The sequence below is a fragment of the Heloderma suspectum genome, chromosome 6 (assembly GCF_057233095.1).
Source record: "Heloderma suspectum isolate Gila_16-S chromosome 6, 16-S_ref, whole genome shotgun sequence".
NCBI lineage: Eukaryota > Metazoa > Chordata > Lepidosauria > Squamata > Helodermatidae > Heloderma > Heloderma suspectum.
In genome coordinates, this window is record NC_139463.1 from 115,679,903 (window position 1) to 115,706,020 (window position 26,118).

A 26,118-nucleotide genomic window follows, 5' to 3' on the forward strand; every position below is an offset into this window, starting at 1 on the left:
TTGGGAGCCCTTGAGCAAGAGGCCTTCCCCGAGTAGATTCACCTCCTTGCCACTGTCACCACTGCCCATTTGTTTGCCCTGGGTCCAGTCCATAGCACCACTGTCTAGAAAGGGAGGATACGGCAAGTAGAGGCTCCTATACCTTTTCTTTGCTCTTATTTATCTATAGCCCCTTATTTATAATAGTTTTTGTGGGCACTTCCCAAACCAAAAATAACATGAAAATACAATACAAAATAATAACAACCATTGTTATTTCATTTGAAATGAAGAGCAGTGTTTCATTTGGAAAAATGCTGTGATTTATTGAAATTTGAGATAATGAAATGATGGAACATTTATTGTTAATGTGGTTATAACAGATGTGTGCAAATACCCCTTAAAAAAAATTTTTTTAGAAAAGGCATTCACATGTGGAATGCTTATAAATATAGCCAAAGCAGGAGATATAAATGCAGCTGTTGTCTATTTTCTGTGCCCCCCAAATCTTCAGCCATTAGAGCTCTTACAGTGTGGATACCGGAAACAAAATGGCACAGCCATTTAAACATTTAACAATTTACAGACTTTTCCCTATAGCAAAGGGGCGAGAAGAGGGGGGAAAGTACAGGAAGACTACAGGACAATGACAATGACATTTGGAAGCCCTAGAAAATCCCATGAACAAGGCAAGTTGATAGCACTTGAAAAGAAGAACTCTTGGTTTCAGCAGCCCAATTTAGGACCCCAAGAAAAGGCTCCTTTGTTCTTGGAGTCAGTCACCCTTATCAATCTACTGCAAATCATATAGAAGTCTAGATCCTCATCCACCTTCTGCCCACCCCTGCCCTTAATGGCCAGTGGCAACATTGCCAAGCACATCTGGCAACTACAGGTAAATTTGGCCTGAGACATTTAGGAGATAATTGGAGAAGATTACTTATCCTCCCTCCTGATATTATCCTGGCACTAACAGCAGAAGATGTTTCCAGCTAGAAGTGGTTCTTCACTTTTCCAGGATGCAGCTTGCCACTTCTCACACAATGCTACAGGATAGCCTCCATGAATGCACTGAGCCTTCCAGGAAGTAAACTACACACGTTTGGCAAATCTACCTACTTTTGGTTATTTAAAGGAACCGAAAGGGAAAGGGTATTAACATTTATCATCCATCAGAAAGAATCCCACCCTGACTCCATGGGTAGCTCCAGGTACCTACAGACACCTATTTCTCTAGGAAGCAACCAATTACTAGGCAATGTACCTTAGATTACAATGTCAGGCTCACCCCGCCTCTCCATGGGGCAAGGCATTCTGAGGTCGCAGCACTTCCCTTGGGTTGGTTTCCTTTGGAAGGATGTCACAGGAGGCCTATTGGTGTTCTGCAATATTTGTCCTGCACTGTATTTATGAACATGTGCCCCAACAACAGACTAATTGTGTTTCTAAAAAATACCAGCCCAGTGGTGCCTCACAAATGATAGGGGCCCCAGTGTAGATCCTACCCTGGCCTGTCTGTCCATGGTTCAGGCAATTCTCTGTCTCTCACACACACATCTCACTGACACTTGACAAGTCGTAACCGCAGCACACCTTTCGCATACATGCCTAGATAATGTGAGAATTCGCTGGGCATGGCATGTACACCAGGCCTGGGCAACACGTTATCATAGTAGTGGTGAGGGATGGGCTGGTCAGCCAGGTCACGTGGGAAGGGCCAGAAACCATAGAGGGTGATGTGCTCGCAGACCTCCAAAGCCATGCTGACGAACATGAAGCCGGAGGAAAGGCGCCATGGCTTCAGGCCTTCTTTCTTCCAGTAGTCACTTAGGTTGCTCAGGTAGTGTGGGTTCATCAAGAAGGCTTGCTGCAATAAGCCAAAGTCATCCATGGTGTATAAAGCAAAGTAGCCGGCAGCAACGTGGGCCGGAAAAGAGAAAGCAGGGATGAGGAAGAAGGCATCCCTGTAGGAGCGCAGAGCATCTGCAAAAGGCTTCCTCCGGGCCTGCAAGTTCTTGAATCTGCAGGAGGAGGAAAAGGAGAGGAGAAGCAAGTCACATTCAGAAAATAAGAAGCACAGGTTGGCTTACTACCTATATCAGAGTTTGACAAGCTTTGGGCATGATGAATCTACTTCATTTTTTTATTAAAAATTGGAGGTCCTCCAAGCAGAGCCAAGAGCCAAATCGTGTCATACAGTGAGGAGTTAATTACCCTATGGACCCCATGAGCCATAGACTAAGATGACCTGCAAATACATGAGTACAAAGCTAGATCTGAGTTACAAGAGGTCAGGGATTCTAACTACCTAATTGAGAAGAAGAGGGGGAAAGACTTCTCTTGTTGTTGCCGTTGTTTAACAATGGGAGATCATAAACTCTTTCCAATCTACTGCAAATCACCCAGGAATTGGGCAATTAGGCAGCGGGCCAAGTCCTGCCTGCCCCGTCTTCTCATTCCAACAAGCCCCAAATTTCATCTTGTCACTTGATACCACAGCTGCTGGAACCTCCTCCCATGTGGCCATGCCAGCCTCCGGCATACTAGGGCAACTGCTGGGGGCCCCACACCTTGGCAGGTGCCACCAAGACAGATGTGTATCCACTCTCAACAAACATTGCACCTCCCACTGGCATTGCTGCTGCAGCCACCCAGCTGACTCTGTACACCATTATCCTCCTGCAGCAACACTTCTGAAAGGGAGCCACTTGGTCACCATCTTACACCTCCAAAAATGTCGTGCCAGATGTTGACATCAAACATGGCATTTTTATATAGAGTCATAGAATCACAGAATAGTAGGGTTGGAAGGGGCTAGAAGACCATCGAGTGCAACCCCCTGCTCAGTGCAGGAATCGAAGTCAAAGCATCCCTGGCAGGTGGCTGTCCAGCCTCGTCTTGAATGCCTCCAGTGCAGGAGAGCCCGCTACCTCCCTAGGTAATTGGTTCCATTGTCGCATTGCTCTGACAGTCAAGATGTTTTTCTTGATGTTCAGCCGGAATCTGGCTTCCTGAGCCCATTATTCCGTGTCTTGCACTCTGGGATGATCGAGAAGAGATCCTGGCCTTCCTCTCTGTGACAACCTCTCAAGTACTTGAAGAGCGCTATTGTTATCTCCCCTCAGTCTTCTCTTTTCAAGGCTAAACAGGCCCAGTTCTTTCAGTCTCTCTTCATAGGGCTTTGTTTCCAGTCCCCTGATCATCTTTGTTGCTCTCCTCTGAACCCTCTCCAGCTTGTCTGCATCCTTCTTCAAGTGCGGTGCCCAGAACTGGACACAGATGAGGCCTCACCAGTGGCCACCAGGCACCCTTCCAAAAGTACTGCTAGTGCCCACTGGGGATAAAACAACGAGCACTCCATTGGGTGGGTGAGCACGTCTGGGGGAAGCGGCTCCCTGACTTGTGGGTCAGTTGGAAGCTCAAGTTGGCAGCGCCGGCATCAAGAGTAGGCATGGTTGGGCACCCGCCGAGGGCCCACACCCAAGCAGAGGCCTACTGACAAGAGCCCCCTGGACCTGCTCCTCCCTACTGCGACCTGCTTGTTCACCTGCCTCTCGCTCTGGCCCAGACAACGGTGGTGGTGAGAAGGAGGAGCGGCTGTCAATCAAGCAAGAGGTAGCAATGATGAGAATGAGGCTGGGGAGCAACAGCAGCTTGAACCTGGTTCTGAACCTCATCCCCCAAATGGGTTCAGCACCTTGGATAGCTCCTTTACAGTTCTGACTGAAACCCAGCGTTGATTCACAGCTTCACTGACATCAGAGCCGCCAGCCTCTACTGTATAGGATGCAGCGTCCTATATGAGTGCAGGGAGTTTTCGGTGAGATAAATGGGGGTGGGTGGTATCTGTATCTGCTCGCTTTTTGGTGGTGCATGGATGCTTCTAGGTAAGATTGAGTCCCTGGCTAGGGTCCTCTTGTGCCCATACACTCATGGGAGCGACTGCTTGCACAATGGGGTTTTCATGCTTAAAAGTAACCTGAAACAAGTGGAATGCTCATGCTTCTGAAAACAACATGAAACAATGCTCATTTCCGGAATGGGGCAGGTCAGTAGAGCTCCCTTCTGCAAATTCTGCTGACCGGTGGAGACCGGTGGCTCCGATTTCAGTGGGGCTGTGAATCCATTCAGTCACAGCCTGCCAGAACTCTAAAGGAGCCTTCCAAGGTGCTGAACCTATTTGGGGAATAAGGTTCAGCGCCTTGGGTCACATGTTTAGAATTCTGGCTGGTTCTGACTGAAACCCAGAATGGATTGACGGCCCCACCGAAATCAGAGCCACCAGCCCTCCACTGACCTATCCTGATCCAGACACAAGCACTTCTGTTCCTTGCCAGGGTTATTTTTAGAAGTGCGACAGCCCCATTGTGCAAGCATTCACTCCCACAAGTACAACAGAAATGGCGGAGGCACAGCCCTGTTGAATACTGCCCCCTATGTTGCCTAGTTTATAAATTAGCCATATATTGTGCTTATCACACCAACAGAAAGAAGCCAATTGTATCAGGCAGAGTCAGCACATGTATACCTTTTCCTCCCATCCCCTTACTTTGTCCGAAGTATGCTGGGATTGACAGTCACTAGGTTTGTCTTGGTTCCCACATCTTCAGAGAAATTCATGGGAGGCAGATTGAACCTGGATCGGGAGGCGATGGGGGCGGGGGGGAGGGGATGGGGTGGAAAAGAGGCACCAGAGTCAGTGTCAGCTCTCATGGAAATCTCTTTTCATGTTTTGGATCCTTTTAAATAAAAACTAAAAAGTGGGTCGATCTGCCGTCATATTAAAACTTCTCTAGAACAGACATCATTTGTTCCCCTGGTTTTCATGGAGAACCCAGGCAATATTGTTGCCAAAAAATTGCATTTTAGGATTGCAAAAAATTGCATTTTAGGCATTTTTTACGCCTGATTTGTGATAATTTGTTGTTGCTTTTTTCTTCTTTTTTAACCTCAAACACAATGTCAGTGCCTGCTTGTCGAATGTGGACTCAAAAAGCACTATTGACACTTTTCAAAGCTACCAGTAATAACTTTGTTCTTGCACCTTTCTTTCTACTTTCTTTGGATGTGGATTCTACTTCTCTAAGAAGTCACTATCAGTTCACTTGGATAGCTGCATCATTCCTAAATCAGCCCTTAAACAGTTCTTTTTCCCTGTGGCAGCATTGGGAGGGGGGAGGGGATTGTTCATCACCACTTTCCTCTCTACAGCCAGAGCAATTGCTCATTAACTGATCTTAAAAATAAAACATATTAGAATGAGCAATTGTTCTGGCTGTAAAGAAGAAAAAACAGCAATTAAAAACCCAGCAGGGAACAGGAACGTATTCGTTATCGGCTGATTTAGGAATGGCCAAGCCACAAGATGACAGGAAATTAATCGAAGGGGCAGAAGCCTAAAAGCTGTTTTAAAAAGTTTTTGCTGAATAAGATACAGCCTAAGATCCATAAACACAACGTACATAGACGCCAAAGTGGCGATCCACTGATCAAGGACAAGTTACGGGCTGATTGCAAAATGCCAAGGCCTCAAGTGAACAGGAACAATAGGATAAAAGGGGCAAAAGCCCAAATGCTGTTTTAAAATAAAGGGGCAAAGAGGAAACCACTAATTAAAGGGCCAGCTGCAGGGCTTTTGCAGAGAGGTCCTTGTGTCTAAGCAAATGTATTAAGATCCTGCTCTGGGAATGAGCATTGCAAGAGTTCAGCAACGCACACCCCCACAGACTATGTTCTAATATGCTTACTCAGACGTGAGCCCTAATCTGCAAAGTGCCTTGTGGAAGAACCATTTTAATTTTTCTTCCAGCTGATAGTGGAATAGCAGTGCTTCAGTAGTGCTAAACAGCCCAAGTGCAGGAGCAACCCAGGTTTCAGCTCGGTCAATGACGGGATGGAAGACTACAGAAGGAATAATAGGATATACAGTATTCTGCAAAGTGGAAGTACCATTATAATTCTTTTTCCAGCTGGAAAAGCCGTGCCTCAGTAGCACTAAATGACCCTAGTGTGGAGGCAACTGAGCCTTTCAGGTAAGTGACTGTACTGAGGACAGCAGGAGAGTCCTACATAAGCTGCTTTCAGTCTCCCAAAGGAAAAGCAGGATATACAGTAATAAGTAATAAATGAACCATCCCCAATTTTAGCTTGAGAGAGGCCCAAGGCTCAGTGGCCAAGTGCAGGCAGAAGGTCCCTGGTTTAATCCCTGGCATATCCAATCAAAGGACTGCAGATAAAAAGGCTGGGAGTTGCCTCTGTCTGCCCCACACCTTGGAAAGGGGCTGCCAGTAGCAGCAGGCAATACTGGGCTAAATGGACCAGTGTCCTGAGCCAGTAACAGGCCGTAGCTCAGTGGTAGAGCCCCAGCTTTGCGTGCAGAAGATCCCAGGTCAGTCTCTGGCGTCTCCAGGGAGAGCTGGAAATTCCTGTCTGGAAGCCTGGAAAGCAGCTGCCAGTCAGTGTCAACGCTACTGGGCTATATGGACATATGGTTTGACTCGGGATAAGGCAGCGTTGTCTGTTCCAGGCTAAGGGTGCGCTTCCTCCATGCGGAATCAGTACCCAACGTCACGTGTGATCCCGCCCATTAGTAGTGCCACCATCACCCTCCAAGAAAGAAAGTTACCTGACTATCAGGTCTGCCTGGTCGATCTCGTGGCCACAGCGGCTGTTTTTTAGGATTCCACCATTGCCCACCACAGCGCAACGTCGATATCGAGATCCTGAGAAGGGCGATCTCTGGATTTTTGTTAGTATTGTTGTCGGAGGAGAGGGTGGTGGGGAAACAGAATTAAAAATATTTACATTGGTTAAATGTCTTTGGCTGAAACACACCCAGGGGATAATATATTTTATACATTATAGAAGAGGAATGTGCACATGGTTGAATATTATCCTGGAATGTATAATTCTTTACACTGCAGACATAACCCATCGTTGTATGGATCTGTTCTGCATTGTCATTCTGCCTTGAATTCAAATGTAGAATGTTAATTTCAACATAAATTGAAATGTCCTACATTTTATAAAACCAATCCAATACGGCCAGAGCAAAAGATTTCTTCCACTTAACGCTTCGTAAGTTCGTTGGCTATGTGCACCCACAGTCTTCCTCCAAAATATCTATATCCTGTAAGATGATACCCAACAATATTAGCATCCTTTATCCCCCCCCCCCCGCCCCCCAGTCAACCAGACCTGCACCAACTTCTGAAAAGGAGCCTCTAAAAGACAAGGGATTAAAAATCACCACATGATCATCTTGAAATGAAAAGATTGTGGAGTCAAGGTTTGAAGACACAATTGGAATTTGTGCACAATTTCATCACTGACCTGTTTTGTCATGACAGATCCCTGAGAGGTGTGTCGTGCCAAAGTAGCATTATGGTTGGACTGATTATTGAAATCCCTGGTGAACTGGCCAATGCATCCTTTGCACATACTTACATATGAAGCTCTCTTATACAGAGCCATCCCACTGACTGGCCCATCTCGCCCAGGAGATTGCCTATTTTGGCTTGCAGAGTCTCTCTAGGGTCTTGGGCAGGGGTTGTTCCCAGCCTGCTAGCCATTATCTTTTACTGCCAGTGGCAAGGATTGAACCTGGGACCTACTGCATGCAAGGCATGTGTAAGGCAGCCCCGTGTCCTCCTTTACAGAGGAAAAAGAGGCCAGGAGCATTTCTACACTACCCTAAAATCCTGCAACTTTACCAGGGCTTTCTGCTCCCATTTTAAATGCAGGATCACAATGGCCTCCCTTTACACATGGTCCCCCCGCCCCACATCTGCATGTTCTATATGTTTAAGCATACAGCCATTAGATGGCACTGTAGTCTAGCTCCTCTTATTGTAGGATTTCCTCTTTTCATGTTTAAACTCACTGCCCTATAATTTGATATCTCATTATCTCCAATCTTTTAAAAAACGGGATAAAGGTCATTTAGCGTGGGAGATGCTCTGGAGGTTGATGTCGTCATGTAAAGGACCTGCAAACCTCTGTGAGTAACCAATCTCAAAAGCCCCATGTGGAGACACCCCAAGTCTGGTTGAAAGATAGAGAACCCTAAGAAGGGAGAGCAGGGGCCTTCAAGCTGCCCACCAACAGCAGCACTTGGACAGCGGCTAAGCAGGCTCATAGTTCACCTGGTTAGTCTTCCCCACTATGGTGAGATATATGGAATTTCTGTTCAAAATACAGCAGTTATTTCTGTACTTGCATCTATACTTCTAAATTAGCACATGCACGTTTTGTGCAAACCCATATCCTCTTTCGTCCTCATTATAAGTGATGCGTTTTCTCTTTTTTGGCCATGTGGAAGTGGCCACTTTAGGTCTCTGCTGTACTACTGAGTGATAGTCCTTGCCCTGTTGGTTACTTCTCCCTTACTGCCCCTTTCCCCACCACCAAAAGCAAAAATAAATACATTTCCCCACCCCTGGGAGCAAGGTCACCAGCTCGGCATTCACCAGCATCTTTCTGGTTCTGTCCCCATCGAAGATGATGCTTGATTTCCATGGTGTGTTTTCCTTGGTTACTACTAGCCGGAAGGAAGCATTGCAACATTGCCCTAGTTCTGCCCTGCAAGGGGATGGAAGAAGGGTCAGGGTTACCCTGGGAAAGACAGTTTATTCTCCCCAAAGCCATGGAAAAAGACAAGAACCTCCCAACCCTGATCTCTGATACAGTGTGTGTACTCCTCCCTTGAACGCTCTGCCTGCCCTAGAGTGAACACACTCAAGGGGTCCTACACCCTGCAGCTCTGAAGCAGGAGCTCCCTGCAATTGCAGCCCATCCCCACAGGTGTCTTTCTGAGCAGGTGAGTGAATGGCATTACCTGTATTGGGCCACTGCTGCAGCATCCGGTTCCCAAGGACATCCCTGCATGAGCAGCAGATGCTCCAGTATCTTCCTATCCTCCATCCGGAGTGTCCAATTTTTGGCCGCAAGAACCTGCTCCTCATCTCTGGCTGTCTTGTGATATTGAAAACTGCCAACAACAGAGCGGGGGAGGGGGGGAATGTTATCTAGCATTCATCCGATCGGAATTTGTGTGTAAATATTACATTGCCCTCTTGAAAAATCCCTACTGATATTGCTTGCTTGTTCTTTGTGTTAAAATATGCTAGAGAAACAACAACAACAACAACAACACTGGGAATGGGGATATCACTGGTTCCAAATAGACATCAATGGCGGCAGTGTGTGAAATAGCAGGTTTAGGCACACCAACTCAAAATTCCTCTTCCAGGAAACACAGTCCCACTTCTTATACCATTGCTATGCTCTCACACCCCAATTCTCTGCGTGGTGAGAACTCCAGGGGTGCAAGCATCATCCAGGATTTTGTTTCCTTGGAAGTAAGGTAATTGGAGGCTTATGGTGTTTGTGTGAGACAGGGTTTATTTACATGTATGTACAGGTTGAGCATAAGTGCAGATTCAGAGCAGTAACCCTCCAGCAAATACTGCTCCCATTTCCTTGGAGGAAAGGTGGGATATAAACCAAATCACTCAGTCAATTAATCTCCCATTTGGTTAACACTCAGTGGAATGTCTGGGCAAAGACTGAGCAGATTATGTTCCTTAAAGTGGGAGAGGCCTCCATTTCAAATATATACTTAACAACAGAGGTGGCCAGGGCAGACCTATCCAGCAAAATTGACCAACTTTAATCTGTTAACCCTTTCATTGTTGCAGTCACAGAAACACAGTTTTGGAAGAATGTAGAAACATAAGACAAGCCATGCTGGATGAGATCAAAGGTCTGTTCTGTTCACATAGTGGCCAACCAGCTGCTCCAATGGGAAAAATACAAATAGGACATAAGTGCAATACCCCCCTCCTGCTCATGTTCCTTGGTGCACATAGGCATACTGCCTCTGTTCCCGGAGGTAGCATATGGCCATCAGGGCTAGGGGCCTTCAGGAGGGGTTCTAGATCCAGGCCAAACCCATATCTCATTACAGTATCACTGGTAGAATGTTAACAACATAGCACAGCTTCAGTGTTAGCTGAACCAAGAGGGACAAAAAGAAGAACCTCATACAGGGTCTAGAGACAGGAGATGAGGTGTGGTGTTGTGTTGTGTAGAGAGAAGGCAGCGAGACAATGCAGCTTTAGCAGCCAGAAGTTGTTGTGGGGCAGGAATCCAAGGCGGTGGCAAGTAGTGTGGCTCCTTACACATGTCCAAAAATGAGGAAATGCATTACCAAAAAAGAGGACAAAAGAAGACAGAGATTTGCATATAATGTGCACATGCTAATTTCTGTATATAGAAATGCATTTTTCTATGTATAGAAATCCCCTTCATGGATCGCTGCCTTGTTGTGGCGAAGGGGCTTGCGTAACTCAGTGAAGCCATAAGCTATGCCGTGCAGGGCCACCCAAGACGGATAGGTCATGCCAGACAGTTCGGACAAAATGTGGGCCACTGGAGAAGGAAATGGCAACCCACGCCAGTATTCTGGCCAAGAAAACCCCATGGAACGTATCACAAGGCTAAAAGATATGACGCCGGAAGATGAGCCCCTCAGGTCGGAAGGTGTCCAATATACTACTGGGGAAGAGCAGAGGGTATTTCCAAGTAGCGCCAGAAAGAGTGAAGCGGCTGGGCCAAAGCCGAAAAGACACTCAGCTGTGGATGTGTCTGGTGGTGAAAAGAAAATCCGATGCTGTAAAGAACAATATTGTTTAGGAACCTGGAATGTAAGATCAATGAATCAAGGTAAGTTGGAGGTGGTCAAACATGAGATGGCAAGATTGAACATCGACATCTTGGGAATCAGCGAACTAAAATGGACAGGCATGGGCGAATTTAATTCAGGTGACCATTATATCTACTACTGTGGGCAAGAATCCCTTAGAAGAAATGGAGTAGCACTCATAGTCAATAAAAGGGTGGGAAAAGCAGTACTGGGGTACAATCTCAAAAATGACAGAATGATCTCAGTACGAATCCAAGGCAAACCATTCAACATCACAGTAATTCAAGTCTATGCCACAACCACTGAGGCCGAAGAAGCTGAGCTTGATCGGTTCTATGAAGACCTACAACACCTTCTAGAACTAACACCAAAAAAAGATGTCCTCTTCATCATAGGGGATTGGAATGCTAAAGTAGGAAGTCAAGAAATCACCGGGATAACAGGCAAGCATGGCCTTGGTGTACAAAATGAAGCAGGACAAAGGCTAATAAAGTTTTGCCAAGAGAACACGCTGATCATAGCAAACACTCTTTTCCAACAGCACAAGATGCGACTCTACACATGGACATCACCAGATGGTCAATATCGAAATCAGATTGATTATGTCCTTTGTAGCCAAAGATGGAGAAGCTCCCTACAGTCAGTAAAAACAAGACCTGGAGCTGACTGTGGCTCAGATCATGAGCTTCTTGTTGCAAAATTTCAGCTTAAATTGAAGAACGTAGGGAAAACCACTAAACCATTCAGGTATGACCTAAATCATATCCCTGATTAATATACAGTGGAGGTGAGGAATAGATTTCAGGGATTAGACCTGATAGACAGAGTGCCTGAGGAACTATGGGCGGAGGTCCGTAACATTGTTCAAGAGGCAGCAACTCAATCCATCCCAAAGAAAAAGAAATGCAAGAAAGCCAAGTGGCTGTCTGATGAGGCTTTACAAGTAGCTGAGGAAAGAAGGGAAGAGAAAAGCCAGGGAGAAAGGGGAAGATATATCCAACTGAATGCAGATTTCCAGAGAATAGCAAGGAGAGACAAGAAGGCCTTCTTAAATGAACAATGCAAAGAAATCGAGGAAAACAACAGAATGGGAAAGACTAGAGATCTCTTCAAGAAAATCGGAGATCTCAAAGGAACGTTTTGTGCAAAGACGGGCATGATAAAGGACAAAAAAGGCAGGGACCTCACAGAAGCAGATGAGATTAAGAAAAGGTGGAAAGAATACACAGAAGAAGCATACAGGAAAGATATTAATGTCCCTGATAGCCATGATAGTGCGGTCACTGAACTTGAGCCAGACATCCTAGAGAGCGAAGTTAAGTGGGCCTTAGGAAGCATTACTAACAACAAAGCTAGCGGAGAGGACAGTATTCCAGCTGAGCTATTTAAAATCCTAAAAGATGATGCTGTTAAAGTGCTGCACTCAATATGCCAACAAATTTGGAACACTCAACAGTGGCCACAAGACTGGAAAAGGTCAGTTTACATTCCAATTCCAAAGAAGGGCAACGCCAAAGAGTGTTCAAACTACCACACAATTGTGCTCATTTCACATGCCAGCAAGGTGATGCTCAAAATCCTACAAGCTAGGCTTCAGCAGCATGTGAACCGAGAACTACCGGAAGTACAAGCTGGGTTTCGAAGAGGCAGAGGAACTAGAGATCAAATCGCCAACATTCGCTGCATCATGGAGAAAGCAAGAGAATTCCAGAAAAACGTCTATTTCTGCTTCATTGACTACGCTAAAGCCTTTGATTGTGTGGATCACAACAAACTGTGGCAAATTCTGAAAGTGATGGGAGTACCAGACCACCTTACCTGTCTCCTGAGAAACCTGTATGAGGGCCAAGAAGCAACAGTAAGAACCAGACATGGAACAACCGATTGGTTCCAAATTGGGAAAGGAGTACGACAAGGCTGCATATTGTCGCCCTGCTTATTTAACTTATATGCAGAGTACATCATGAGAAACACCGGGTTGGATGAATCACAGGTCGGAATTAAGATTGCCGGGAGAATTATCAACAACCTCAGATACGCAAATGATACCACCCTAATGGCAGAAAGCGAAGAAGATCATAAGAGCCTATTGTTGAGAGAGAGTGGAGAGTGCAAAAGCTGGTTTGAAACTCAACATTAAAAAAACTAAGATCGTGGCATCTGGCCCCATCACTTGGTGGCATATAGAAGGGGAAGAAATGGAAGCAGTGACAGATTTTATTTTCTTGGGCTCCAAGATCACCGCAGACGGTGACTGTAGCCATGAAATTAAAAGATGCTTGCTCCTTGGGAGGAAAGCTATGGCCAACCTAGACAGCATAGTAAGAAGCAGAGACATCACCTTGCCAACAAAGGTCCGTCTAATCAAAGCCATGGTTTTCCCAGTAGTAATGTATGGCTGTGAGAGCTGGACTATAAGGAAGGCTGAGCGCCGAAGAATTGATGCTTTCGAACTGTGGTGCTGGAGAAGACTCTTACGAGTCCCCTGGACTGCAAGGAGGTCCAATCAGTCAATCCTAAAGGAAATCAACCCTGAGTGCTCATTGGAAGGACAGATACTGAAGCTGAAGCTCCAATATTTTGGCCACCTAATGCGAAGAGAAAACTCTCTGGAAAAGACCCTGATGCTGGGAAAGACTGAGGCAAAAGCAGAAGGGGACAGCAGAGGATGAGATGGCTAGATAGCATCACCGATGCAATGAATATGAACTTGAGCATGCTCCGGGAGAGAGCGCAGGACAGGAAGGCCTGGCGTGCTATGGTCCATGGGGTCACGAAGAGTTGGACACAACTGAACGACTGAACAACAACAACAAAGCTCAGAGTATACCAAGTGTAAAGGGGGAAGGCACATGGCAGCCAGGAAAGGTCCATGGGGTCACAAAGAGTCGGACATGACTTAACGACTGAACAACAAATGTATAGAAATACATTATTGGCATAGCCAAAAAAGAGGACAAAAGGCGATATAGATTTGCATATAATGTCCACATGCTAATTTCTATGTATACATGCAAATTTAGAAATAATTACTATAATATAAATAAAATACAATAGATCTCACCATAGTGGGGAAGACTGACCAGGTGACCTATATGCCTGCTTAGTCTGCAGTCCAAGTACTAACACTTGATGGGCAACGTCAGGGTCTCCTGTTCTCCCTTCTTACAGATTTGGATTGGACAGCCCTTCAAACAGAGGACATCTTGAAATAGAGGCCTGACCACTGTCATTTCTTCAAACAGAGCACTATGCTCTGTGAAGTAGGACACCTGGACTGGGCCAAAACGGTGGGGGAGGGTCTGAATTTCATATATTGAGTCAACAAGCCACCAAACCTTTCAGGAGATCTCCAGCATATACTGCTAGGAGACAGCCCCACTTTCACTGGACACCCTCACCAAGCAGCAGTGCTCACCTTCTCGAGAGATTCTTCGTTTCCAGTAAGCGACGCAGTTCCCGGCATTTCGCTAGTCCTTGTAATCTAGCCTGCTCTCTGGGAAACAAGCCCCACATAGGACTGCAGTTAATTTGAGAGCTCCTGGTCATTGATACTCCACTGTACATGTCCCACCGCCCTGCGCGAACTCACCCTTTCCCTGGTGTGACCTGTTGTTTGGACTAGCAGCATCTAAAGCTTTTGCAGAGCTGTGTGTAGTCCACAGGTCTTTCTCTACAGAGAAAATGTATATTTACGGAAGTTTGTGGGATGTGCCTCTGCTGGATTCTGTCCTGGCTATTGAGTTTGTTTATGTATTTATGTATTTCATTTCTATACCACCCAATAGCTGAAGCTCACTGGGCGGTTCACAAAAATTAAAACCACAAAGTACAACATAAAACAATATAAAATATGAACACTTAAAACTACAATGTAAAAGTACAACCAGAATAAAACCTAGCAGCAATGCAGAGATTTAAAATATAGATTTAAAACAGCAGAGCTAAAAGACTAGAGTGCTAAAATGCTGGGAAAATAAAAAGGCCTTCACCTGGTACCGAAAGGACTACAATGTTGGTGTCAGGAGAATCTTTCTAGGGAACTCATTTCACAGCCGGGGTGCCACAGCAGAAAAGGCACTCTTCCTGGTAGCCACTCGACTCACTTCCTTTGGCAGGGGCTCCCAGAAAAGGACCCCTGAAGATGATATTAGTTTCTGCTTTATTGGATATGTTTACCAACAGGAGTGTTGCTAGGGTCTTAAAAGCTTTGGAGCCCAAGCTCATAGGACACAAATCTACATAAAATCTGCATATGGCTTCCCCAATACAAACTTGTGCAACCATTAAGTTCATCGTAGGAGATCTTGCTGATTGTACCACAACCTGCAGACTGCCATCTCACAGCAACCAGAAAGTGGGCCTTTTCTGTAGTGGCACCCAATTTATGGAATGATCTTCCCACTGGTGTCTATGAAGCGCCAGCTATAACATGCTCTAGGCACCAGTGAAAGACCCATTTCTTTACTGAGGTCTTACCTGAGCAAGTGTGCTGCCCAGTCAGTTTCTTTGTAATTATGTGTTGCAGTGGTTTCAAATTGGTTTTAATATTTCAATTAATATTTTATATAAAAGTTTTAGTATTATATATTTTAGTTGCATTTTAATGTGTATCATGATGTGTTTTAGTGTTTTTAATTTTCTTGTAAACTGCTTGGAGACATTTTAAAATATGGATAGCGATATAGAAATCTATTCAAGAAATAAATATGCTTATTTGTATCTATATATGCAAATTCAGAAATATTTACAAGGATTTGTCTAAACTGCATAGGAGGCAAAGCCAGCCAATTAATTTCTCATAGAAAACATCTCACCCCAGTGGGGGCTGGTGGCTCTGAGTCTGGTGGGGCTGAGCATCCATTCTGGGTTTCAGTCAGAATCAGCCAGAACTCTAAATGAGCTATCCGAGGTGCTGAAGCTATTTGGGGGCTAGGGTTCAGCACCTCAGATACCGCCTTTAGTGTTCTAGCTGGTTCTGACTGAAACCCAGAATGGATTTACAGCCCCACTGAAATTAGAGCCACCAGCCTCCACTGTCTCACCCTGTCCTAGATCATCCCAAACCAATGGGAAGACATTTTTCCCCTAAGCTGATTTGCCATGCAGGGGAAGAGTTGGCGGCAGGGGGGGCGGGGAGGGGGGGATTGCAACATGTAGGTCTTGGAAAGTCTGGTGTGACTTAACAGCAGAGTTTCCTTATGTACTAGGGAAACTGCGGTAACACACCATTTAGCACTAAACACAGGATAGGGCCAGTTTAAAAGAAATTCAGATCAACTTACTTTATTAGTGTTTTTATACACATCATCAGAGAAGACTCTCTAACGCTGTTTAACTACAAGCACCCCCTAGAGCTGGGTATGTGAGTGTCAGTGAGCGAAGGCAGGAGATATGGTTACTTGCTGCAGAGTCAAGGGGAAGAAAGAAGAGGAAAGGGAGGGAGCAGGAAATAAGGAACGGATCAAGCGAGTGCCTGGAAGCATACAGACGGAGTTGTTCCTATTACCCAAGAGTGAGAACCTCAAATTTGCAGAAGTACAAAAGATCTTTAGGGAAAAGCACTAAGGAGGGAACCCCTGAAACAGCCCAAAGACTGAATATGCTCTGCAGACACAGAATGGTGACTGAACTGTTGGGAGGGGGGACAAAAGAAAAACAAGGTGGGAGAAGGAATAGAGGGGAGTGGACGAAACAGCAGCATTTTGCCCTGGACCATTTAGGTGCAAGTCCCACTTTTCCAGAAAGTGGAAGAATTCTGAATGCCAGCAAAGGCGTTTCTGCTTCCTTTTCTGCATTGTTCTAGGAAAACAAGTACCAAATGTACATTTAAAAATTTATTTATTTATTTATTTATTGCATTTATACCCCACCTTTTTTCCTCTTGCAAGGAACCCAAGGCAGCTTACATTATCCTCCTCCTCTCCATTTTATCCTCACAACAACAACCCTGTGAGGTGGGCTGGGCGGAGAGTCTGTGACTGGCCCAAAGTCACCCAGTGAGCTTCCATGGCCGAGCGGGGACTAGAACCTGGATCTCCCAGCTCCTAGTCCAACACTCTCGAAGCTTCCCCTGGAGCCAAAGGAGAGACACCTGAACTCTTATTTGAAATGTTTAGCTTTCCTTTGAACCACTGTGCACTTTCACATTAAAAAACACAATTAAAAATATTTTACAAAATATGGCAATAGTTTTTTATTCAATTTATATATTTTATATTCTCCCCACCACCACCACCTGCCCCATTTTCCATAGGAGTCAAATGCTGGGTGATTTTGAAAAAACATGTTATCACTGTTCCAAGAAGATTTTAAATGCAGCAGAACCCAAAGGTTATCGGTATGTCTGAACAAATAATGTATCAGAACTGCTTATCGTTTAAAAATAAATTTTTAAAAAATCCATCTGGCACTGAAAATTATTTTCCTTCAGTCTTCAGTATCATTGCTAAAAGAACTGCCTGAACTGGATTGTTGTTTGAAGAGCCATGTTAGCTTGGTGGAACCTGTGATACTGAATCAAACTCTTGGAGTGCTTTTATCACATAAGAACTAAAGAACAGCCACGCCGGATCAGACCAAGTGTCCATCTAGTCCAGCATTCTGTTCACACAGCTGTGAACCAACCAGCTGCCCACGGGAAACCTAAAAGCAGGGCATGAGTGCAACAGCACGCCAAGTTTCCTGGCAACTGGTTTACATAAGCATACTGCCTCTGATACTGGTGCTACCATATAGCCATCAGGACTACCTTTGTTCCCCATGAATTTGTTCAATTCCCTTTTAAAGCCATCCAAACTGGTAGCCATCACTACATCTTGTGGTAGCGAATCCCACAGTTTTAACTATGCGTAGTGTGAAGCAGTCCTTCCTTTTATCTGACCTGGATCTTTCACCAATCAGCTTCATGAGATGACCCCAAATTCTAGTATTATGTATGAGAGGGAGAAAAAATGTCTCCCTATCCACATTCTCCACACCATGCAAAATTCTGTACTCCTCTATCATGTCTCCCCTTGCTTGCCTTTTTCTCCAAGCTAAACAATCCCAGCTGTTGCAGCTTTCCCTCACAGGGGAGTTGCTCCAGCCCCTTGATCATTTTAGTTGCCCTTTTCTGCACTTTTTCCCCCCCAGCGGTTTTTTTTTTTTTCCCCCAGCTCTACAGTATCCTTTTTTAGATGCAGTGATCAGAACTATACACAGCATTCTAACTGTGGTGACATTCTAACTGTGGGGGTTGGACTCGATGGTCTTATAGGCCCCTTCCAACCCTACTATTCTGTGATTCTATGATTGTACAAGGGGAATATGATACAGCCCTGCCTCATCCACAGAATTTTGTTAAAGGGGGAGTCGTCTAGACATCATAATTCAGTTGTGATCCTCCTGTGTTTTCCCACCTCTTCTCTCTTTTTTCTTACCGCAGAAAATCTGTTAAGAAGAAAAAGATGGAATAGCTGCATAACGCCTTCTAATTGGTGGCGTTAGGAGCCCTCCAGCTGGAAGCACCCTTGGGCCATCAAACGGCATTATACCAAATCAGTCCCTTGGTCAATTAAGTACACAAATAGGACTCAGGTTCAATCCTGATTACCCCCAGCTAAAGTACCTCAGGAAAGCAGAGAAAGACCTCTCAACCTGAGACCTTGGCAAACATCGTGTGGGCTAGATGGTCCGACTCACAATAAAGGAAATTCAGGGCAGGAATCTTCCTCGGCTGACGTAGTCCAGCGGCTGAAAGACTGACATAGGAATGTGGAAGCTCAGCCATTAAGTTAGGGCTGAGCCTCCCATGTCTGCGAAAGGGGTGGGGTAATAATAATGACCTTGCTCATTGGAAGGACAGATAATGAAGCTGAAGCTCAAATATTTTGGCCACCAAATGCGAAGAGAAAACTCTCTGGAAAAGACCCTGATGCTGGGAAAGATTGAAGGCAAAAGGAGAAGGGGACGGCAGAGGATGAGATGGCTCGATAGCATCACCGATGCAATGAATATGAACTCGAGCACTCTCCGGGAGAGAGCGGAGGACAGGAAGGCCTGGCGTGCTATGGTCCATGGGGTCATGAAGAGTCGGGCATGACTTAACGACTCAACAACAAATAATAATGACCTAGTTTTCAGGGTCATTGTAAGGGTTATAATGAGACAAAGTTAAATCACTTTAAGCAGTCCAAAGCAGGGATGGGGCAGAAATTAGTTGGGTTCACATTTTAATGTGAACATAACATAATTTTGTACTTTTGAACCAATACATAAACTGAAATTCAGTCATCCTTCAAAATTCACACTTCCCTAGATTTCACAGCAGAAGCTTCCAGCTAAAACATATATTAAAGAAATGTGGACATTCATGCAAACAACATTAAAAATGCATGGTGTTAGGAAAATTGCCTGCAAAAACTGTGTATATTTGGCAAAGTTGCTTCCCAAATGCATATACTTGGAGAAACGCACAGAAAAATGCATATGAATTTTAATGTGAACATTAACAAAATTTATCAAAGTTCAGAACGAAACTGAGATAAACCAGAATTGACAGATTCATCTGTCTCTACTCAAAAACTCTATATACATGTATATAATAACAGTAAGAACACCAACAAATATTCCCCCAGATCTGCTACCTTTTTACTAGAGATGCCAGGGAAAGCCACTTAAGGCACAATCCTATGCGTGTTTAGACAGAAAAAGTCCTCTAATTCCCAGCATTGCTGGGAGTTGGAGGACTTTTTTTCTGTCTGAACACGCATAGGATTGGACCTTTAGGCTCACGTGCTAACCGGGCCAGTATGTCACCAACTACGAGCTGCCAGATCACTGCAGGAAACAGGATGCTGGACTAGTTAGTCTTTTGGTCCGACCCACCAGGGCTCTTCTTATGGGAAGCATTTGCCTTGTAGGCCATCCAGATAGACAAATTCAGCCTTGGAGAAGGACTTTGAGCTAGTACATGCTAAACATTAAAGCAGCCTTCCCCAACTTGGTGCAGTCTAACCCACGTCACAGGGTTGTTCTGAGGATAAAGTGGAAAGGGGGAGGACCATGGAAGCTGCCTTGGGTTCCTTGCAAGAGGGGAAAAGGCGGGATATAAATGTAATAAATAAATAATTTTAAAAGTGCTGGACTCCAGCTCCAATCATTCCCAGGCAGCATGAACCTGGTTCTTCTGTGGATGTGTTTAGTCCTGTTGGCCACTTGTTTGGGCTTCTCTTGACACAGAGGTCTTCACAGCCGTGTTGCTTCTACCCCCTTGGCCTCCCCGCGATTCAGCTGTCTCACTCACCTGTTTGTCCTCTGCAACAGCGAAAGCGTGAGGCTGACAAGGAAGACCACACAGAAGACCTGCACAAAGTTCTGTTTCCCAAGCCGTAAGCTGAAGTACATGGCACGGACGGCTAGGGTCAAGTCACGGCCCTCCCTTCTCTCACCCTGCGTCTCCTGGCGTTGCTTCAGGTGTGTCCTGCACAGCTACCATAAAGGCTGGCACTAAAAGACATCAATCATGCTTGGGCTAGCTCAGTAAGTGTGTCCCAAAAGGGAGCCAGAGCTCAGTCAGTCAAGCCCGTCAATTTATCGCATACAGGTTCTTACCATTTTACCAGAAAAGACACACACACACACACACACACACGAATCAAACAGGCCTATCCAATCAGTTCACCTTCTGCACAGCATACACAGCAAAAGTATCTTTTTAGGATCTTTGACCTAATCTTTTTAGCAGCCAAAGCAAATAAAGCTCCTTGATTGATTGAATAAAGATCCATATCTGTAAGTGGTTTACACATTCACTCAGCCTAATTTCTGTTGGATGTTCCTCCCGACAAAGTGGCATGAAAACGTATCCGGCAAACTCCGTCACCGTTCTCCTTTCTTGTATCTGATTCTGTGAATTCGCCCCACAAGGAATGTCGTACAATTCAGAAATACACAGCAACACAGAATGGGCATCATAAGCCCTGTTGGGACAAGAAGTTGCTAGCTTCATCACCCAAGAAACACACCCTGTCATTTTTATTTCATTTTATTTCTAGGAGCTGCATTGCTTGGTCTGACTATATATCCAACATGCCCAGAGTTCTGTGTCCAACAGTGGAAAGTATGAGACAACCATCCCTAGCTATTTGTTCCTGGCACCTGGCAGCCCAAGGTATTCGAATCACAGACAGAACAATACGCTGGAGCCCTAATTAATAAAATCTGTTGATCATGTAAAGCTCCAACTTCTGATGCCAAGCATTATGAAGTTACAGATACTACCCATGAATAACACAAAGAACTGAATCACTTCTCTAGCGTCAGCAAAAAAGCTCATAATAGTACAGTACCTACAACACAAGCAGGTTTTATTCTGCTTCTACATTCTTACATTTTTAAAAAGCTTTTGGACAGATCAATCCTATAGTCACATCAGGATGGGACCAGAGATATGACACTGTTATGCTGGCAGAATGGCCACTGTATACAATGCATGCTGAGTGTATACAATGCATGCTCTATGTATGCTCAATGCATGCTCAATCCTATAGTCACATCAGGATGGTGCATGCATGCTCAGTGCATGCTCAATCCTATAGTCACATCAGGATGGGACCAGAGATATGCCACTGTTACGCTGGCAGAATGGCCACTGTATACAATGCATGTTCAATGCATGCAGAGGAGGGGGAAAACACCCCACCAAAAATACCAAAAAAGGTATGAACATGATAGACATGCTCTCAGTGCCCCAGAAAACACCCCCAGCACCCACCAATCAACAGGGTGGATTGATTTAAATAAGAGATGGAGGAACCTTTCTTGTATCAAAGGCCACTGACCCACGGTGGTGGTGGGGAATCAATTGCAGGCCATGCAATCACTGGGTCAGTGACCCAAAGGACAAGTTTGAAAGCACAGATTAGGTCACAGCTATTCTCTGGACCTTTCCACACATCAAAGATAGCCTAAGGGTTTCACCCCACTTCTCTCACTCTCTCTGTTGCCTCTCCCCACCCCATCTCTCTCTCTCGCTCTCCCATGACCCCCCATTCTCTCTCAGTGGCACCCAAGTAGCCACTCTCTTCGCCTTTCAAAAGCTTCCTGCCTGAGGAGAACTTTGAAGGGGTCAATCTGTCCTTTCAAAGGTGTCCTGACACCCTCTAGACAGTGGGGACCAATGGTTCCTCCCCTGCCCAGCCTTTCCTGGGGGAGGGACCATGTGATGGAGCATCTCCCACCCCAGCAACACCCAAGACTGCTCCATCATCACCAAGCCCGTGTGGAGGCTGTGCTGCCGCCAATACCCCCCACCCCCACCCCTCTCTGGCCTACATAGCTGTCACTCCGGCCCACAATCCTGCCGGCACCCAGAGAGCCCGGAGATGGCTGCAGCGTCCAGCAGGCTGGATGGAATCAGGCCGCAGACCGCAGGTTCCCTACCCATGATTTAAATCCCAACCATAACTATGGGTGGCCCATGTGGGCCACCCAGAATAAAGTCAATTTAAATCAATTATTTAAATCATGCCCTATAGAGAAATGTTATTTATGGTTGCTTGGCTGGTTGGTTTTGGATGTCTGAATTTTATGATGGAGTTTTTAATCAGAGTATTAGAATCTAAAGAACAGAAAAGTAGGAGATTAGATAGATAGATAGATAGATAGATAGATAGATAGACAGACAGACAGACAGACAGACAAGAAAGACTTACACTGTATTTTAGATTTTTATATAGCACACTTTGAGCTAAATGTTTCAGCATCCACCCGTGTCAGTAGCTGTGCTGTTAAATGGATACCAGAAGTGGCAGTTTGGAATGCCTGGAGATGAAAGTTCCTTAGGAGAAAAAACAGAGGTATGAATAGATAAGATATACTGTTTACAAATTGTCTTCCAGATGAAGGCTGTTTGGATTAAGCGTTCTAACTTAAGTCTGTAGATTCAGACAAGATTCCCTTTTGTCAAGCCTGTCATTGTCTTTTGTTTGTTCTAATATTGCTGAAATGTTTAGCTCAAAGTGTGTGTGTGTGTGTGTGTGTGTCTGTGTCTGTGTATGTATGCACTCTGTTGTTAGTCTTTTTTATATATTTTACCTTAAGACTAACTGCATCCATGGTAAATCCAGAGTCTCTTTTTTGTTTTGCTGTTGTGTGCCACTTTACAACTCCATCCATCTACCTGTCCATCTATCCATCTGAGAAATATATAGTAGGAGTAGAAAAGTAGCTTATACACACACACATACACACACACACACACGAGAGTATTCAAAAAATATATTTAAGCTAAACATTTCGGCTTCTGCCTTCATCAATAGCTGTGCTGTTAATTGGGTATCAGGAGTGACTGTTTGGAATGCCTGAAGATGAAAGTTCCTTAGGAGAAAAAAAAAAAGTCAGAGGTATGAGTGATATATGAGATATATATAGCAAGAGTAGAAAAGTAGGATATATAGATAGATATAGATAGATATCCTGGGTTATAATATGGATTCTCCTTGGGGGCACGGCTATGGGAATGCCATGATGAGCTCTGCACTTCAAGTTGTAGAACTCTTCTGATGATCTGCACTTGCAGTTTTGACGAGTGATGAAATATGCTAACTCTTTGAATATGCAGCGATCGGTGCCTTCCAAACTCAGAACCTGTATTTACTATCAGAAAATGTTGAGTCTGAACTCCTGCAATTACTTAAAACATATCTTCTTCCCCACCCCCCTTACACTCAAGTTTTAAGTTGGCATTATTTATTCATTGTTGTTGTTGTTATTTCACACTTTGGGTTATGGTGACAAATTTATTTATTTATTTATTTATTATTAAATTTATTAATCGCCCATCTGGCTGGTCACCCAGCCACTCTGGGCGATGTACAACATACAATAAAAACAGTTTAAAACAATAAAATTCTACAATAAAAACATTTTCTAAAATACCCTAACCCACCCCAAATGCCTGCCTGATACCTTTGTCACACCCCAACAACAGAAATGTTATTGTTTCTTATGCATATTGTTGTGCTTTCAAAATATATTTCACATAAAATAAATAAAACACACAAGGGAATTGACAAGGCACATTCCTGGGACCGAAAATTTTCTGTATAAGAAAGATAGAAAGACTAACAACAGAATATTAAAATATATATTTTAAGCTTAAAATATCCAGAGCCTCTTTGTTGCTTTGCTGTTGTGCACACTTTACTCCCTCAAACGGCCCCATTTGCGCAAATGTCGGGGGCTGAAAAAATAAATAGCTGGGAAATAAAACTGGGGTGGTGATCGGAGCGGGGCAGGGGATGGTGGAAGACCGAGGGGAAAAGAGGGAGAAAATAACTCACAGCAAGCCCACTTGTCTGTCAGGCACACCATGGGTTGTTCCGAAAATAACCCACACTTGTATAGCTTATTCGCAGGGTGGGTTGTCATGTCAAGCGAACTCGCCCAGTGTGTGAAAAGGGTTCAGCTCACCAGAATAAAGGAAATATCTGATAAACTGTGCAGACTCTGTGCCTCTCTAATCTTCTTATGGGATATTTTTGAGCAATTGGCCTTGCTGTTTGCTATCTGGATTTGTTGCCATAACTGTGCCCGTGTTGCTGGGCTGGACAGAGTGTTCTGCTAAGTTCTGCATTTACCAAAAAACACCCAGCTCCCACCCCAGCAAGGCCCAAAGATGAAAGGTGAAAAAGGTTTGAGAGGAGAGACAGAACAAAGAATGCAACGTTCTCTTCGCTCTGCAAAGTATTCTTTGGAATGATTGTCACCTAAATCTTTCTGTATTCAAAAAAGAAGAATGGGATTATGATTTGAAGCATGCTTAGGGGAGCAGAGATCAAAGGTGACGTTAAGGAGTGTGTTTGTGGCCAGAGCCGGCTCCAGGTTTCTGAGGACCCTTGGGCAACACACCCTCAGTGGCCACCTCCCTCAGGGGGTCTACCTTCTCTCCGCCATGATCACCAGCTGCTCTCGCTCCTCATCCTCATTCTCACCATTGTTACCATTTGCTTCCTTGACAGGCAGGGAGTCGGTGAGCAAGCAGGCTGTGGCATCTGCTGCTCCTCCTTCTCACCACCGCCATTATTTGGGCCAGACTGAGAGGCAGGGAAACAGGCTGCAGTGGTGAGGAGGAACAGCAACTCCAGGGGGTACTTGTCAGTGGGCCCTTGCTGTTGCCCGACCATGCCCACCCTCAACGCCGGTCCCGTTTGTCGCAGATGGGCAGGTGCATGGCACAAACACACTCACGGTCCCATTAAACTTCCAAGTAAACATGCGCAGACTGGGACCTGCAGGAGTCTTTCTTCAGCTTCCGCATTAGAGTCAAGAGGAGGAGTTACGGAGGGAAGTAAGGAATAGCCACACACAATGGTTCTTATATCCAGGCACTGAGAACAGGAGAAAAGTCCAACTGTTAGTGGGTTTTGATTTCCTAGAGTGCAACAAATTACCTCTTTTCCCTGTGCTACAGCTCTCCAGGACGGCTGGACAAATTCCTGGAGGAAAAGGCTATCAGTGGCTACTAGTCTTGATGGCTACGTGCTCCCTCCAGTACCAGAGGCAGTGAGCCTTTGTACACCAGTTGCTGGGGAACAAGGGTAGGAAGGTGCTGTTGCGCTCATGCCCTGCTTGTGGGTTCCTGGTCAACAGCTGGTTGGCCACTGTGTGAACAGAATGCTGGGCTAGATGGACGCTTGGTCTGATCCAGCAGGGCTTGTCTTATGTTCTTATGGTCTCCCAGAATGCACTGTACCTTCCAGGCAGTACCTACAAATCTTTGGCAACTTGATGTAGTTGTAGTTATTTAAAGCAGGGGTCCCCAACCTCCGGGCCACAGATGGTACCGGTCTGTGGCCTGTTAGGAACCGGGCCGCAAAGGGTGTGCGAAACCCCCTTACCTTGGGTCTGCAGGGGTCCGCGGGGGGGGGGAGGCAATCTGTCCCTCCCCCCCGGAATCCTTGCTAGCCCCAGCCGGCTCCGCTCCACAGCAAGTCCGCACAGCTGCCGGCTGGTCCCGGCTGCTGGTGGACTTCCAGCCGCTGTGACGCAGATGGCATCCGCGTAGTGGTCTCCATTTGTGTCCCTGTTCTTCAAGTAATAGGCTACGTAAATCTTTAGAAGAAGTCCACCTGCGAAACCTCCCCCACCCTGGTCCGTGGTACAAAAAAGTGTGGGGACCGCTGATTTAAAGCTGATCCAAAATGGGTGACATTGATGTACCAACTGAAACTCGCCAACGGCAAAGTAAAAAAATCTGACCTTTATCAAAAATGGCAGGATATTGTTTTATATACTAATCAGGGACATACACAGCAGTATTTGTCAAAGCCTTTCCTCAGACTATGGAAAAGAGACTAATTATACTCTGTTATGGTGAAGAAGCAGCCTATGGATTCCACATATATCTTGGTTTGTAAGGTAAAGGAAAATTATACATATATGTTAAATGC

The 26,118-nt window shown here is 45.1% G+C and overlaps 1 protein-coding gene across 7 annotated transcripts; it reads right to left on the reverse strand.

Moving 5' to 3' along the window:
- Positions 1-282: 282 nt before the first annotated feature.
- LOC146342680 (alpha-2,8-sialyltransferase 8F-like) lies at positions 283-25,056 on the reverse strand. Of its 7 annotated transcripts, XM_084806216.1 has the most exons (9): positions 24,010-24,121; positions 22,381-22,505; positions 19,971-20,173; positions 14,103-14,180; positions 8,816-8,968; positions 8,415-8,559; positions 6,605-6,717; positions 4,529-4,615; positions 283-2,000 (listed from the first exon to the last, which is right to left on the reverse strand). In XM_084806216.1, the coding sequence occupies exons 3-9, from the start codon at positions 20,069-20,071 to the stop codon at positions 1,538-1,540; spliced, it is 1,140 nt and encodes a 379-aa protein (XP_084662342.1). In that variant the 5' UTR covers positions 20,072-20,173; positions 22,381-22,505; positions 24,010-24,121; the 3' UTR covers positions 283-1,537. The 7 variants fall into 7 exon arrangements, with proteins under 7 accessions (XP_084662342.1, XP_084662341.1, XP_084662343.1 ...); XM_084806215.1 differs by lacking the exons at positions 22,381-22,505; positions 24,010-24,121 and having other exon boundaries at positions 19,971-20,577; XM_084806217.1 differs by lacking the exons at positions 22,381-22,505; positions 24,010-24,121 and having other exon boundaries at positions 8,448-8,559; positions 19,971-20,214.
- Positions 25,057-26,118: the final 1,062 nt, after the last annotated feature.

Coding starts and splice junctions, on each gene's coding strand:
- LOC146342680 (XM_084806216.1), bottom strand. CDS start 20,071: ATGTACTTCAGCTTACGGCTTGGGAAACAGAACTTTGTGCAGGTCTTC. Junction 14,181..19,970: donor CTGTTGCAGAGGACAAACAG/GTGAGTGAGACA, acceptor CTTGTTTCCCAG/AGAGCAGGCTAGATTACAAG. Junction 2,001..4,528: donor CCCAGCATACTTCGGACAAA/GTAAGGGGATGG, acceptor CTCCTCCTGCAG/ATTCAAGAACTTGCAGGCCC.